The following is a 14,980-nucleotide window of genomic DNA, read 5'->3' on the forward strand; positions in this document are numbered from 1 at the left end:
TTTCCTCGCTTATCTAATAAATAAATCATAAAAGATTTAAATTCACATTATGGCATTTGCCATTACATTTGTCGTATCAATTATATTCTTGGTGAAATTAGATCCTTTACTGTCATAAGGTATCTTTGATCAATATTAATTTTTCCCGCTACATTGGTATGCACATTTTTGTATACTGGTTTTATGTTACAATAAATTCCTCAATCACTATTCCAATATTCGAGATTTGTCGGTTTTACTAAGATGATGCATTTAAAAAAATTATACATAAATAACCAAAATAAGTTTTGTTCGTCTCAGTTCATAGAAAACTATGAAGGGTCAGCTTTTAGGCTAGGTCATAATTGTGCTGTAAATGTGACTAGGTAAACACTGTAAAATCCATAAATGATTGTTTTATTTACACCGTCATTGACAAGCTTATTATTTAAATGAGGCTTCACGTGCAAACTTGATTGTGAATCATAAACAAGCAAGCCGTGTTAGTAAAATTATAAGGTAAAATTATAAAATATTTATTTACTCTACAGGCAGCCTAGCATGCGCAATAAGACGAAATTTTGTGGATACGTTTTGCGTTTTGATAACTTATTGCCTGTTTCCACAGAATCATAAGTACAAGTACTATTTTTCTATGATCCCTACGATCTTAAAAGAAGAAATACTGGACGTTTATAATGGACATTTTATCAATAAAATCTTTGATAGGGATAAGTATGAATATAAAACGGCAATAAATGAATTCAATGATTATACAACCACTGAGAATTCGTTACACGTTAATTAATAAGTATATAAATCACACTTAACATATTAGAACTTTTCAAAAACATAATGCTGTTTGTTTAGCACACATTAATTTCTTTCATTAGGCGGTATATTTACCTACATCGTTCTTTCTCATGGCTAATTAGTCATATGAAGTAAACAAATGCAGACAATGGTAATCGATAATCATAAATAAAACCAAATATTCCTATCTCTCCGATTCACATTTTCGATACAATATACTATAATCAAATATAATAAGAGTAATGTACAGTTCCTATTTTATTCTCAAATGTAATTTTATTTATAATTATACTACTAGGTTTTGCCTTATTTGATCCTTTTTTTTGGGAATTTTATAAAAGCCATAATCCATGGCATTAATTCTAAAGGAAAATGGAAACATAACTGTATCAAAGGTCTTTAGATCCTGGAATGAAAGTAATGCATGGAATGAAAAGGATAAAAAAAACACACCCGAGGCAGATAAATTACGAACCATTAAAAGATTTTGCGTAAGAATATAATGAATAAAGATTCGTAAAAAAATCTACTTTAATTCTGTAAATAACAATACGATAGAAAAGCGCTAAAAAGCGCTTATTATTATATTTGTTATGTATTACTTTCAGATTATTTTTTAATATACCATATTTTAGGTATTTAAAATAATACAAGCCCAAAAATTTCATATTTTATTAGCTGTTCGCCCGAGACTTTAATTATGTATTTCGTGGGTTTTCGCCGAAGAGGCAGTATGGCATTTTTTACTGCTATAGATAATTCGTGCTTTGTGAACTATTTATTTTATCAAAATACCTATTTAAGAAATTATTAAAAATAGACATTTAAAGGATATCCCGGCATAGTTTCCTTTCCAGTGGAATTTCGGGGCAACAACCTATCATATGTCCTTTCTTGGGTCACAAATAATCTATGTACAAAATTTTATCTAAATCATAAGTTCATTGGTTTAGGCTTAAATATGAGACAAAAGAAAACTAGCAGAGCTACTCACCTATTTGTAATATTAGGTATGTCTGTATTATTGTATGTGCAATCTATAATTACCTATATTTAAGTGACATGTGCATAAGATTGGATTCGTCATCTTATCTGTGGCTCTTATTATATTTGTAGTAGGTATACAGGAAATTCATACGATGAGGGATCTTTAATAATGATTATTAGTGTAATAACCCTCCTCATAAACCTGGTGGAATTGTCACCTCTAAAAATGAAAAAGGTTATTTTTTGCGTTCAATTTTTAGTACACACTGAAGCGTTGTCTGTGATCAAAATTTTCACTTCTTTTGTCAATATGAAATTGAAGATCCGTATAATATATGAATTCACATGAGAATTTTTTAAAGGATGAAAATACTTTGATCACGAGGATTCGAACCCGCGTCATATCGATGAACTAAAACTAATTATTATTAACCGTTACCAAACCGTTTATGTAAGCCTGTCATGTTGTGTTAAAAAAAATCATAAGTATAATAACTATATTTTATATGTTTATAAATAAGCATATATGCAAGAACATATCACAAAATAAATCTTCTTTCCAATTAACAAAAAAAAAAATCCATGAAGATAACTGAGAGACTTTCCTTTTTATGTCATCGTCGGCAATGGAGCTGGTAGTTCGCCTGATGGTAAGCACTTCCATCGCCTATGAACGTCTGGAGTGGCGTAAGATCGATTACCGACTTTAAATTGGAAAGGGATTAAGAAGGGAATAGGATTGAAGACAGGAATAAAGGAATGTACTGGGAAGGGTAAGGAAAAGGATATGGTCAGGTTCCGCTACTCACCGAACAAATCACAGTAGCACACTACCCCGTATTATTATATTATTCTGCGCATGCTACAATTTCCCTCCGCTCTTCTGTGGGAGTGTGGTACTTCCCCGGTGCGAGCTGGCCCAATTCGTACCGAAGCGTGCTCGACTACCATATTAATATACTATAACATTTATATTTTTTTGTACTTTTCAAGTAGTACCCAGACACAATTTTTTACCCACCACCTTATCACTTTCCGGCGGTTCGTCAAGTATTTATAAAAGAGATAGATAATTAACAATTTATTGTAAAATACAAAATGATTATCAAGTACGCGTGCATTAATAACCCTAACAGGTACTAACGACGTGTTATGTAATCGAATATAAATAAATTGTTCTTGTTATCTACTTTAAAGTAAACGACTCGTAGCAGTAACACGATCAAAATTTAATACTCGTATTTAGTCAGTACTATTTGTGCATTATTACAGTCAATATATTTCCCTATCTAGTTTATCACAGCAATAAAAAATTGTTTATCATTGCTTTTTTATTAAACGGCAAATTACTCGCAAGAACATGATCAAAGATTATTTAAACACAACGCCGTCAACAAGTTTTAGTAAAATAACAAAGGCAAAAGGCAAAGGTTTACCTGATGCGTAAATACTTTCTCAACCCAACTATGAAGTCCCATCCATTATCCAATACTTTGTGCTAATGACATTGAAATCCTTTCTCCGGCATTCGTCAGAACGTAAAATGTTAACAATGCGACTCGAAGATAAGATAAATAATGTCATGTAGTGATTGGAGTTTCATAAAATAAAGCCCTCGGTCCGTACATCGGCGACTCACAGTATCATTGCATGGTCGATACAAGATGGACCACGAGGAAGGAACTGAGTTAGAAAAGATAAACAAAAGTGATGAAAATGGTGATGTGAAAAATAATTATAGCGATGTTGATCCTCGGCTACCGTTTAGAAGACAGGTGTGTGTGTGTTTTTTAAATTAGGCAGTTTAAGTATATAAAGTTGTGAAACTAAATGAATATAAAGGAATATTCATAAAGTAACAACGAGTATAAAAATATAAATAATAATCATCTGTAGGTACAATAGGTATAATATTTATATCATGATATAAAAACAACGTCAAAAATCTGGTTTAAGGACTCGACTTTTTAAATGTTATGATGTTAAGATATCATGGAATATTATTTATTATGCACTGTTTATAGTATATTTAAATCGCTGCATCATTAAAAAGCCTGGAAAATTTTATATAAGAATACTGTGTTAATTTTGTTTAAGGATAAGTATGAATTTTATTTCGCTATACTATACATTTAAATCATTTTCAAATGTATTTGCATATAAATTGCCTAGTAACTATGGGTTTTGTGGGGTTTAAAACTTGTTAAAGAAACGAAAGAGGTCTATTAACAAATTTCATCTACTCTTCTTTGGAACTAATGTGAATAGAAAGCTCTTGACTACTCAGGTTATTAATATAGGTCATCACGAAGTACCAAACTTTCACTGATTCTACCAAAAACCACTGGTTAAGCAATTTTAATTTCGGTATTAAATATTCATATTAACTCTCAGACGATTTAATCTATACATAAAATATTCATGAATAAATCAATGCTGAGTATCAAAAGATGTAGAACGTAAAAGGTATAAAATAACTACATAATGTTGTGTTTGCAAATATTTATATACTTGTAATTTTTGATAAATGTACTTTAACTTCATGCAAAAGACAGTCCTCAGACAAAATAGAGCTAAGACTGAGACAAAATAGAATTAAAAAAGATGGAATAAAATAATAATGATTAAGGAAGCAAACATATTCATGTTGAAAAATACTTTAACACGTGGTGTTTATGAAGCGTACCATCCCAAGTAAAGAGAAAGGTAGTACAGCAACTAGACAAAGCTTACCGTAGGCCGAAGGGTTACAAAACACATTCAAGTAGCGTTTTCAATATGGGGCCGAACAGTATTATAAACAGCTTTTGGTAACCGGTTCTACACAGAGTCCTCTTTTTCCTACTAAATATTAAAGGTGATTTACCTTTTAAATCAGGCTTATTTCATAAACAACCTTAATTAGGTGACATTTCGGGAATAATTCTAAATAATATTAGTTTCTACTATATTGTTGCATCATTTAATATTATGTTGTGAATTGTGGAGCAAAATGGGGCCACCCTATATGATGCAATGAAAACATTGTTTTTACATCCATTTACTTTTACGAGTGAAGTAATTATTTTAGATAATTTTCTCAATATATCCAAAAAGGCCCTTTGTAGCGAGCAAACAAAATCATTACTTTGATTCCTTTTTGCACTATTTTACACATGTAGCTTCATAAAACTACTTAATAACGAATACCCGACATAAGGCAAAACTTAAAACATTGAGAGCTGAAATGTCAAAAAGTCTTATGCAAAAATCTTGGTTTTAATTAAAAAGGAAATTTCGTTAGGATAGGTTTACTTCATATATTTTAAAAACTAACCAGAAGTGGAGCCCAGCTTCTCCGTGTTCTGTAGACTTATATCACTACTTACACCATACAACTCCTAAGATGATTGTTATACCTAGATTTTACCAATGTCGACTTTGGGCACAAGCCGTAACATGTAGAAATACATTTTTAAAAATACTATGTACGTAGATACACTTGCAATTCATTAAAATTATATTCTATCAATTTATTCCAATTTACATACACTAATGGCAAAAGTCCGAAAAATCATCATTTTTTACACGCTTTTTATTAGCTTCACCTGTATGTTTGTATGTTTGTTTGTATGTTTGTTTGTATGTTTGTTTGTTTGTAACCAACTTCTTTGGGCGCGATTTTGACCCACTTTAAACGGCCAGATTTCGTTCAAACTTTGTAGATTTATTGAGAATCGATGACAATACACTAATTTGATAAAATTATTCCATTTTTCAATTTGCAAAATATGATAAAAGCGTGTTTTTTAGTTTTTTTAAACTATTATTATTATATTATTATGTTATCTGTGGCTTAACACATTAATTATTTAAACAAAAGCTTTGCATTTATCAGTACATGTTTAAATCCTCAGATTCGTTATAACATTCTAACAGTTACCGACATATGAGCTTTTACAGTACTTGATAGCACTTTAGTAAAACTTTAGTGTTCGTGAATATTAAATTATTATTTCTTCGTTTAGATAATAGCATTCATCTCATAATATAAAATTAAAAAGATGAAGAAGTTCTTTCGATTTATACTCAGGACAACAACTTGGGTTCGAAGTAATAAAAAAAGTATTAATGGATTTTTCCATTAATCAGATTGGTGTTTACTTCGTAAAATAAAATGCGTTATGTTAAAGACCGGGGTACTTCTTGTACGTGAATGATAATATTTTTATAACAATACATATTTTTTTAATTTATTTATTGCACTCTTGCTGTATTTCCAGTTTTTAAATAACTTTTTTTCTTTGGAAAGTAGTAGAATAAAGAAAACTGCATCTTCTTTCTTTTTAGTTGATTTTTAGCAGGAAATAAGACAAAAAAGAGTGAGCTATTTAATCTTAATCTTAATCATCAATCATCTGTGCTTTTCTAAAAGAAAAATAATTTGTCTTGTCCTATTTTAAGATTGTTTTAACTTGCTAGATATGGGATATGAATATGAGTGATGACATTGATATGCACTGCTATATTTTTTTACTTCCGAGCTCTAAATGAACTGTGCATATATTGAATAATATAATCTAACTCTTACTTCTATTACTTAGTTAAATTACTATCAGTAAGGTTAAACCTACGTTACATGGCAACACCAGCCAGCACCAAAGATTTATATTTGGAACTTTATTTTCACATATGAACCAAATTAGCCATATTTACTCTTTTCATGAAATCTGATTTTTGATGCATGAGTTGTCTACCGCGGAAAGCCTAAATAAAATATATCCGATTCGAACATTAGCCGGAATGACCATGTATTTATAAATTTACAACCGGTTTAAGTATCGTATTTTTAATAAGTGCATTCACATGCGTTAAACTGTTATATAAATAGATATTTAAACTATTCATATTTTGTATAAGTAATATATAATTTATTGGAATTTAGCTGGTTTTCGGTAGTAAAAATAAATTAAATAATTTGAAGCTTTAACGGTATTGTTAACGGTTCTATGCAAGCTACTTTCGAGGCTTGTTCTTCGAATACATGATAGTGTTATTGTTTATTTTGACACCCTCATTATAATTTACATATACAGGGAAAATGGTATGAGAGACTTTAAAAAGTAAATACGTTTAATCCTTCCCTGTAGATATTATAAACTATAAATGTGTCAAAGTATACTGCATATTAGGGATCGATAATAAGGATACAAAGTATTTGCTTCATACATTAATATTTAACTGTACATATCTCATATCTAGTTATTTATGTTGAAATGAATATACTCATTAAACGTCATAAAATTGCAAAAATACAATATCAATTCATAAAATTGCAAAAATAATATCATCAAAATAAATTCAATAAATTATCAAAAAGGTTATTGTTTCGACAGTCAGCCCCAAGTTCATGGTACATATGAACGCCATTTCGATGTAAAAATTAATAAGATGCAGACGATATGTACACATTTAGGCATTTCTACCTCGATACGTATTTTGTCTAATTCCTAATTAATAACGCAACTATGAAATTCACTTTGTCTGTAAATGTAATAAATTGGATGATTGCTTCTGATTTAATCATATCTGGCATAATTTTCTAGCAAAAAGAAAACCTGTGAGAGGTGAAATATAGAATGATTATTTTTATGCGTAATGAGAGTAGATTCCAATTCAGCTAGGAAGTAAATTTCTGTACAACTTTGTCATTATAATAAACACGAGACGTACGTTATAAACGCATTATAAATAGGTGATATTCTGCAAGTAAACAATGTCAACCGTCTCATAAACTCGCTTATCATTCTTTGTGTAATTATTCTTGTATTTTACATTACATAAAAATCGGTTAATGCCCTTGGGTTGCAGGTATAAGGAGATAAATCGAAACTTTATTCGGTCGTTCGTTTTCGTCCCTCCTTGAAAATAAAGTAAATAAACCAATGTATGGGACAGTAAACAACCTATTTTTTGTATTACACCAATACTGTTTCAATAATAATTATTGTGGACTACAAAGTAAATGCGGTATTATCGTATAGAGTCATAGATTTAATGATTTCTAAAGACCCTAGAATGACACGCTCAAGCTAAGACGCAGTTAGAGTTGTAAATCAAGATTCCATAGCTCATATTAAATTACATATATACACAACAATGAAGTTTGTTATTGAATATCAACATTTTGAATATTTTTTCTAAATTATTAAAATTGAAACTATGTCCTGTTAAACTACTTCAAAATAACATAATGTAAGTCATTATTAACATGTGCATGATTTGCAATCATAGACATTTAACATAATAAATTGTTCCTTTCCGTTATTGAATGAATTATGTTACATTTATTGTATTATCAATATGCAAGATATAAAGGTCTTTCTAGGCATTCCTCCTTCAAGAGTTGTTTTTATTATAAACGAGGCCTTTTTTGATGAATATTTATATTGACCAAGAACTAGTTATTAAAGATACATTTCAAATACATTTCAGGCATTGGTATCAATGGGATCCTTCATGCTCTCGTTCAGTGCAGGTGCCACAGGTGGAATATCAGCTATCATTATACCACAGTTGCAAAAAGACAATGGGAGGCACAATCACTATAATATGGATATGTTGTCATGGGTAGGTATGTATTAATGGAAATTCGGTTCATTTTTTGTTGGATGTTATTTACTAATAGATAATTTAAGTTAAATTATAATTGGAATTAACTATCGAATGGTTATTTTAATTTAAGTGAGTGGTATTTTTTAGGCTCATTAAAATACATTGTCCTTATTGTAGCTCAGGTCACAATGTCCTTTAAATGTAGAAATTGTTGCTAAATTGGAAAAATGTTTCAAGACGTTGACTGCATCTTCTACTGTTCCCATACTGAGACTGTTTAATTTTTACACTATCTAAAAACTACCACGTTCTATATATTCTAACAATTATTGTCCTAAAAATTAAATACAATTTAATTAATAGAAATCCATTAAACAATAACAATAATTTTTCATTACATTAAAGATTAATTTTCGCTTTACGACATTTTAGTAATACCCAAGTAACTTTGATTAGTATGCCAAGTTTTTCAGTACATTTTCTTGCTTTTTTACAGCGGCTATGTCATCGCTGGCTTTGCTGTTCGGTAACATGATTTCTGGATACTTAATGGAACGATTCGGAAGAAGAACATCCCAGATTATACTATCAACGTTTTATATCAGTGGATGGGTCATCATAGGGTTCGCTAAAAACATGTTTTTCATGCTACTGGGAAGATTTATCACTGGTTTTTGTCAAGGGTGGCTTGGACCTTTGGGACCAGTGTTTATCGGAGAAATTAGCTCACCGGCTTACAGAGGATTATTTTTAGCTGGCTTATCATTGAGTATTGCATCTGGAGTATTTATGTCTCACTTATTTGGAACCTTCCTTCACTGGAGTCACGCCTCATTCCTCTGCGCTCTGTTTCCGTTGTCGGGGTGCATTATATTATATTTTGCTCCTGAATCGCCATCTTGGTTAGCATCCAAGAATGAAATAGAAAAATGTAAGACAGCTTTTTACTGGTATAGAGGAAGATCTCCGGTGATGCAGAACGAACTCGACAAAATGCTAGCAGAACACGAAAAGAAAAAGGAGGTGAAGCCGAAATTGGAAACATTAAAGGAAAATATAAAGAAGCCAGAGTTCTGGAAACCACTTTCTATTATGATTGTATTCTTTATTGTTACTCAGCTATCGGGTATCAATGTTATATGCGCTTATACAACGAGTATAATGGAAGTTCTCATTGGAAATAATAGAAACACGTACGCCGCGATGTTAGCTACAGATGTTTTACGAGTGGTAGCTTTGATTTCGGCCTGTATTCTACTTCGAAGGATAGGTAGACGACCGCTAGCTGTATTTAGTGGGATCTTTACAACTTTATCATTGATAATATTGGCTATATACTTATACCTTGTAGATAAACGAATAATAAGACATATATCACCAACGATATCATTAGGGTTAATGGCGGTTTATATAGTAGTATCTAATTTAGGTATATCGCCATTACCATGGAATATGGTAGGGGAAGTATTTGCATCCGAAACAAAAGGTTTAGGATCCGGTATTAGTGTAATGATGACGTCGATAGCTTTCTTTGGGACTGTGAAAACTGCACCGGCAATGTTCGACACTATTGGCCATCACGGGACTTACTTGTTCTATGGTCTCTCGACTCTATGCGGTACAATATTTTTGTATTTCTTCCTTCCCGAGACTAAGGGAAAAACTCTATTGCAAATCGCCGAGCATTTCAGAAACGGCAATAAAAATAAAGAAAAAATTTTGAAGGACGATAATAATTTTGTTTGATTACCAATTCAATACCGTTGCTACGACGTCGCGATAAGATAATTCGCTGTTTTATGAAGAGAGGTTAGAATCAAATAAATTGAATAGAACAATTTAGCGTGGTAAAATAAAATACGTTATTTTAATGTTAATAAAAGTAGTCAATTATAGGAGAATAAACAATACTGCCGTAGGATTCATTTTGATAAAGCAATATATTTATCAATCATTCAGCTAACTAAAATCTATTAACGCCTAATCATTACAGATAATGCGCTACTTAACCTAATAAGATACGATTCTCATTGATATTACGAAATATCGAATATAACCTTTAGATAAATCAATATATTATATTTATACTAATCTACGTAAGGTTATTAAGATTTCGTCGGAAACAACTCACACAAAATAATTGTACTAATAAGTCCATGTCAGTAAAATAACGGCATAGTAATTCTAGATTATTCCTATGAAACATCAAACAACCAATCAGTTGAGATTGTTTTAGCACAGGCCTAGAATGACCCACTTATAAAACTGCCCTATTAACCTGCACGTAAAAATGTTTTTTCAATGTAAGATTAATTAGAACAAGGTGAAGTGTTTACGGATGCACCCTCGCTAGTAAAAACCGAAGACTATTTCACAGTCCGTTAAAGATGGACAAGTGGCACGCTTCTGTCGGTGAATTATAAATTTCTTCCTGTTGTGACACGTGGATATGACCCGAAGCGCTCGAAGATGATTCGCTGACATCTGCGAAGAGGTTTTTTTTTCAAAATTTAAGAAGTTCCCACGTTGGTACGCGACATGTTCTTATGTAAGACAAAAACCCAGGGAAACATCTGGCCTGGATGTGGTTATTTTTGGAAGACTTGATGTTTTTATGGAGATGCAAAGAAATGTAGATATGTATGATAAACACGTTGACGTAAATCTTCCCTTGATAAAACTAATCTTTATACGCGCAATTTGCTTATTCTGAGTCAAAGTATAGTCTTTACATTGTTATATATGCTGAGTCTGTCTTTTGACTATTAATGCGCATAACAAATATTTAATTAATAAACCAGTCATGTATGATCTCTTATCTTAACCTTATTATATTACATTGATAATAGTGTTACATAAATTATTTACGTAAGACATATTCAAATACGTAAAAATATTAAATTACTAATTAGGTTGTCGTATTCTATACGAATGATAATTGCATATTGTAGTATATTATAAATGTGTTATGTAAATCAATCTATATAGAAATTAGTTCAATTTCCATATCACGTAGTTGCTGTGAATATGTTTTGTTTATTGTTCTGTGAACTACTTACATATCATATCATGTGTATGGGTCAGAACGGAGGTACATACAATAATAATTTACAATAAGACACGTGGCGGAACGGAAACTATGCACGTGGTTTCAATTAGAGCAGGAGATATAAAAAATATTAACAAGAATAAAAAGCATCACCCCTAAGTGGGTGGAGTTGTTGTAAAGGGCTTATCGAGAAATACGTATCTATTGACCTGTGACTGTGAATAGAAAACATTGTTCAATTTATTATTAAACAATATAAGAGCCGTGATTTCATTACTGTTTTAAGTAGTTGATTACTTTTTATAGGTTCATTGTAATATCATTTGTAAAATTATTGTTTCTTTCAAATGTCAATTTGTTTATTTAAATGTTTAATGAAATAATATTTACAGTTCTATGTGTTCAAATGCCACGTTTCATCTAGTCCGTTAAAATATATTAGGTTAAATTTTAATTTTAATTCACATTATGTGTTATCAATGGAACTTTGACTTATACATAGCATTTGTAGACAGAATATGCGACTTTGAATTACGTACCGGTTTTTGTATAAAAAAATAAAACATGGTTAAAATTTTTTTTGTTTCATTATTTTACTGTTACACATCCTTCAATATTTAAGTCTGTTTCTTCGTTCGTAAAACAAATCAACTCATTCACCAGTTCCGAGACAAAACAGATATCCTACTAATATTATAAATGCGAAAGTTTGTAAGGATGCGTGTGTGTTTGTTGCTCTTTCACGCAAAAACTATTGAACCGATTGCAATGAAATTTGGTACGTAGACAGCTGGACAACTAGAATAAATATAGGCAACTTTTTATCCCGATATTCTTACGGGACACGGACTTAGGCGGCTGAAACCGCGAGGCGCAGCTAGTTACTCATAAAGTAAGTCATCCGAGGATGCTTATAATGAATTATCTTGAATAAGCATAAAACGCTATTATTAACATTCAACACATTTCTATACAGGAAGATAATTATGGAAGTGATTTAATATGAAATAATAATAAATAACCGGAATCATGCCTAAACTCTGCACGGCGCATGCACGTGCATATGCCTGATATACGTCAACCCCGCTTCCTATACACATGTGCCAACTAAATAATTCAAAAACAAAAATACATTAATAATTCAACATTTACGTACATTTATTGTGCGTTTGATTCAATACTTATTGCATCATTCTGTTTTTTTTTTTACATTCACTGGTCACGTACATGTTTTTTTAGTTAATAACAAATAAGCATTTGAAATTAACAATTATAGCACAGTAGTCAAATAATAATAGCGTAAACTTTCCAAAAGGGAGGGTATCTTTCTCATGATAATAGGTACCTAATGGTATAGTGATTTATCATCTAAAGGAATCACTTTTATAGTTTATACACCTCAGTTCATTAATGCTATCACAATGTTTCATCTTCTTAATGAATATATGATAATGATAATGAAAAAAATTATCACTGCGATAATAATGTATCCTAATGTATGGAGTGAAGTACTTATGTATATCAAACATATTAGAACAATAGAATCCTGCATCACATCCAAGGCTAAGGTAAATGCTTACACATTAAATAAACGAATGCATATATTTTTTTTATTAACTTTGGACTTTACTATAAATTTCGATTATAAATTAATGTGCTTTTTTCCACAATAGTAGGTAACCTCGCAGCTTTTGCGTAATATTTAAATGTAGTATCTAAATAATGTTAAGCCCTACGCATGTGTCACAGTCTGGATATTAATCTAAGTAAACAAAACTATTAGCGGGGAATGAGTAACTTTTGTAAACACTTAATAAATTACAAACATTGATCTCATCAAACGTGTCACATTTATGACAAATTTGAGAATATTATAAACAATTAGGGAAATTTATGAGACACTTCAGCTATCGCATCATATTATCATTATAATGATAATGTGTATTGGTAGTTTGACTTTTGCACGTACATAAAGTACAGTGTCATTTTCTATGACGTGATCGTTTTACAATTCAAATTGTCGTTTGAAAACGTATATTTTTAAATATTTGATTCGAATTATACAAATGAATCTAAATTAAAACATATGCCACCGTGACTTTCGCTTGTTCTGGAGTTAATTTAGTTCGGAGTAGGTTTTTGTACGGTGAGATTGCCATATGGTGCTGATACGCATGCCGTATGGCAGTCTCCATACATTGTCGGGATTCTGGCGTAATTTCTCTGTCTACTATCTCAAACAATCTGGCAGTACGTCTGTTGCAATAAAAAGAGGCTATTTTTTGTTAAAGTGTCCTCTCGTCTGCGTCGAGAGGGTTTGGAGTACACGCTATTATTCTTAAGTTGTAATGTTTACTTAATGCTTTAACATATACCGCCAAAAGCAATTAATGTTATTTTTGTTATAATTTTTCAAAGTTTTTCGCGATTTCAAAGTTATATAAAAATCCGGTCTGAATATTTGATGTGAACAAAAGGTTGCTAACAAAATTTTAATTCGCGATCTCCAAAAAATATGAAGCCCGAACGTTCCACGTTGCATAAAGCACGAAGATTATAAACGTCATCCTAATCTTTGAACACGTGGATCCAATACTTTGTGTGAGGTTGAAAAGTGCTTATTCAGTTTTGTTCGTTAGGTTTGGTAGTTCCCTAAAGGCGAGTCCGTTTTTTGCTGGTTCCCATGAACCCTGCGACAATAGTGACGACCTCGCTGAAAGACTCTGCCGAAGATCCACGCAAGAATAAATATTGCGCAACAATAGGGTAGCTCCTTTGACTTTTAGTTGCTGTATAGCGCTGTAGAATGTCTTGATACTTTTTTAAGCATTTAAATATATACATATGCTACGTTTATGATAGTCTAGTTATTGACTGATCATTGATGTTATCATTGTACCGTATCTATTTAATCGATATAGAAATTGTTTAAATTTTTTTTAATTTAAGATGATTGTAGATTATTTTATATGAAATGATTAATCGAAAAATAAAGTTTTCATTCATTGTAAAGATATATGAAAATAAACGATAATTGAATAGACGCAAAAAACCAAGAACTTTACTTTTATTCGGATCGCTTTGAGCCCCTTTTAATGGTAAAGTATCAAGAACATAAGTTCACGTATAGGATAACAATAGGTTGTGTCCCATAACGGACTTCTTTCAAAGAGAATCAATCAGGATTCTTCGTTGTTATCACAATATACTAGCTAGGTAACGTAATAGTTTGTTATATTGAAGAGCAGTTTTCTTTCCCACGTCATATCATTTTGACTAAAATCTAATCACATTTAACTTGACTTTCTTGAAGCTACATTCAATAATACAACAATAATAATTATGATTGATATATTACTTGCTAGCTTTTGCCCGCGGCTTTGCATGCGTTAATTCGGAGTAGTTTAAAAGATATATATAATTCATATGAAACTTTCTCTTGAATCACTCTATCTATTAAAAAACCCATCAAAGTCCGTTACGTAGTTTTCTAGATTTAAGCATATAATATAGGGACATAAGGGCAGAGAAAGCGAATTTTTTTTATACTATTTAGTG

At 31.1% G+C, this 14,980-nt stretch overlaps 1 protein-coding gene across 2 annotated transcripts; it reads left to right on the forward strand.

Moving 5' to 3' along the window:
* The first annotated feature begins 3,412 nt into the window (after positions 1 to 3,412).
* LOC119833649 (facilitated trehalose transporter Tret1-like) lies at positions 3,413 to 12,107 on the forward strand. 2 transcript variants are annotated; one of them, XM_038357755.1, is made up of 3 exons: positions 3,413 to 3,554; positions 8,254 to 8,392; positions 8,870 to 12,107. In XM_038357755.1, exons 1-3 carry the CDS (start codon positions 3,444 to 3,446, stop codon positions 10,117 to 10,119), a joined length of 1,500 nt encoding a protein of 499 aa, XP_038213683.1. In that variant the 5' UTR covers positions 3,413 to 3,443; the 3' UTR covers positions 10,120 to 12,107. The 2 variants fall into 2 exon arrangements, with proteins under 2 accessions (XP_038213683.1, XP_038213684.1); XM_038357756.1 differs by lacking the exon at positions 3,413 to 3,554 and having other exon boundaries at positions 8,251 to 8,388.
* Positions 12,108 to 14,980: the final 2,873 nt, after the last annotated feature.

The sequence above is a fragment of the Zerene cesonia genome, chromosome 17, assembly GCF_012273895.1.
Source record: "Zerene cesonia ecotype Mississippi chromosome 17, Zerene_cesonia_1.1, whole genome shotgun sequence".
In the NCBI taxonomy this organism is placed as follows: Eukaryota; Metazoa; Arthropoda; class Insecta; order Lepidoptera; family Pieridae; genus Zerene; species Zerene cesonia.

Excerpts from the sequence above, each read along its gene's own strand:
- LOC119833649 (XM_038357755.1), top strand. The coding sequence starts at position 3,444 with ATGGACCACGAGGAAGGAACTGAGTTAGAAAAGATAAACAAAAGTGAT. Across the intron at positions 3,555-8,253 it reads GGCTACCGTTTAGAAGACAG|GCATTGGTATCAATGGGATC; the intron begins GTGTGTGTGTGT and ends AATACATTTCAG. Across the intron at positions 8,393-8,869 it reads GGATATGTTGTCATGGGTAG|CGGCTATGTCATCGCTGGCT; the intron begins GTATGTATTAAT and ends GCTTTTTTACAG.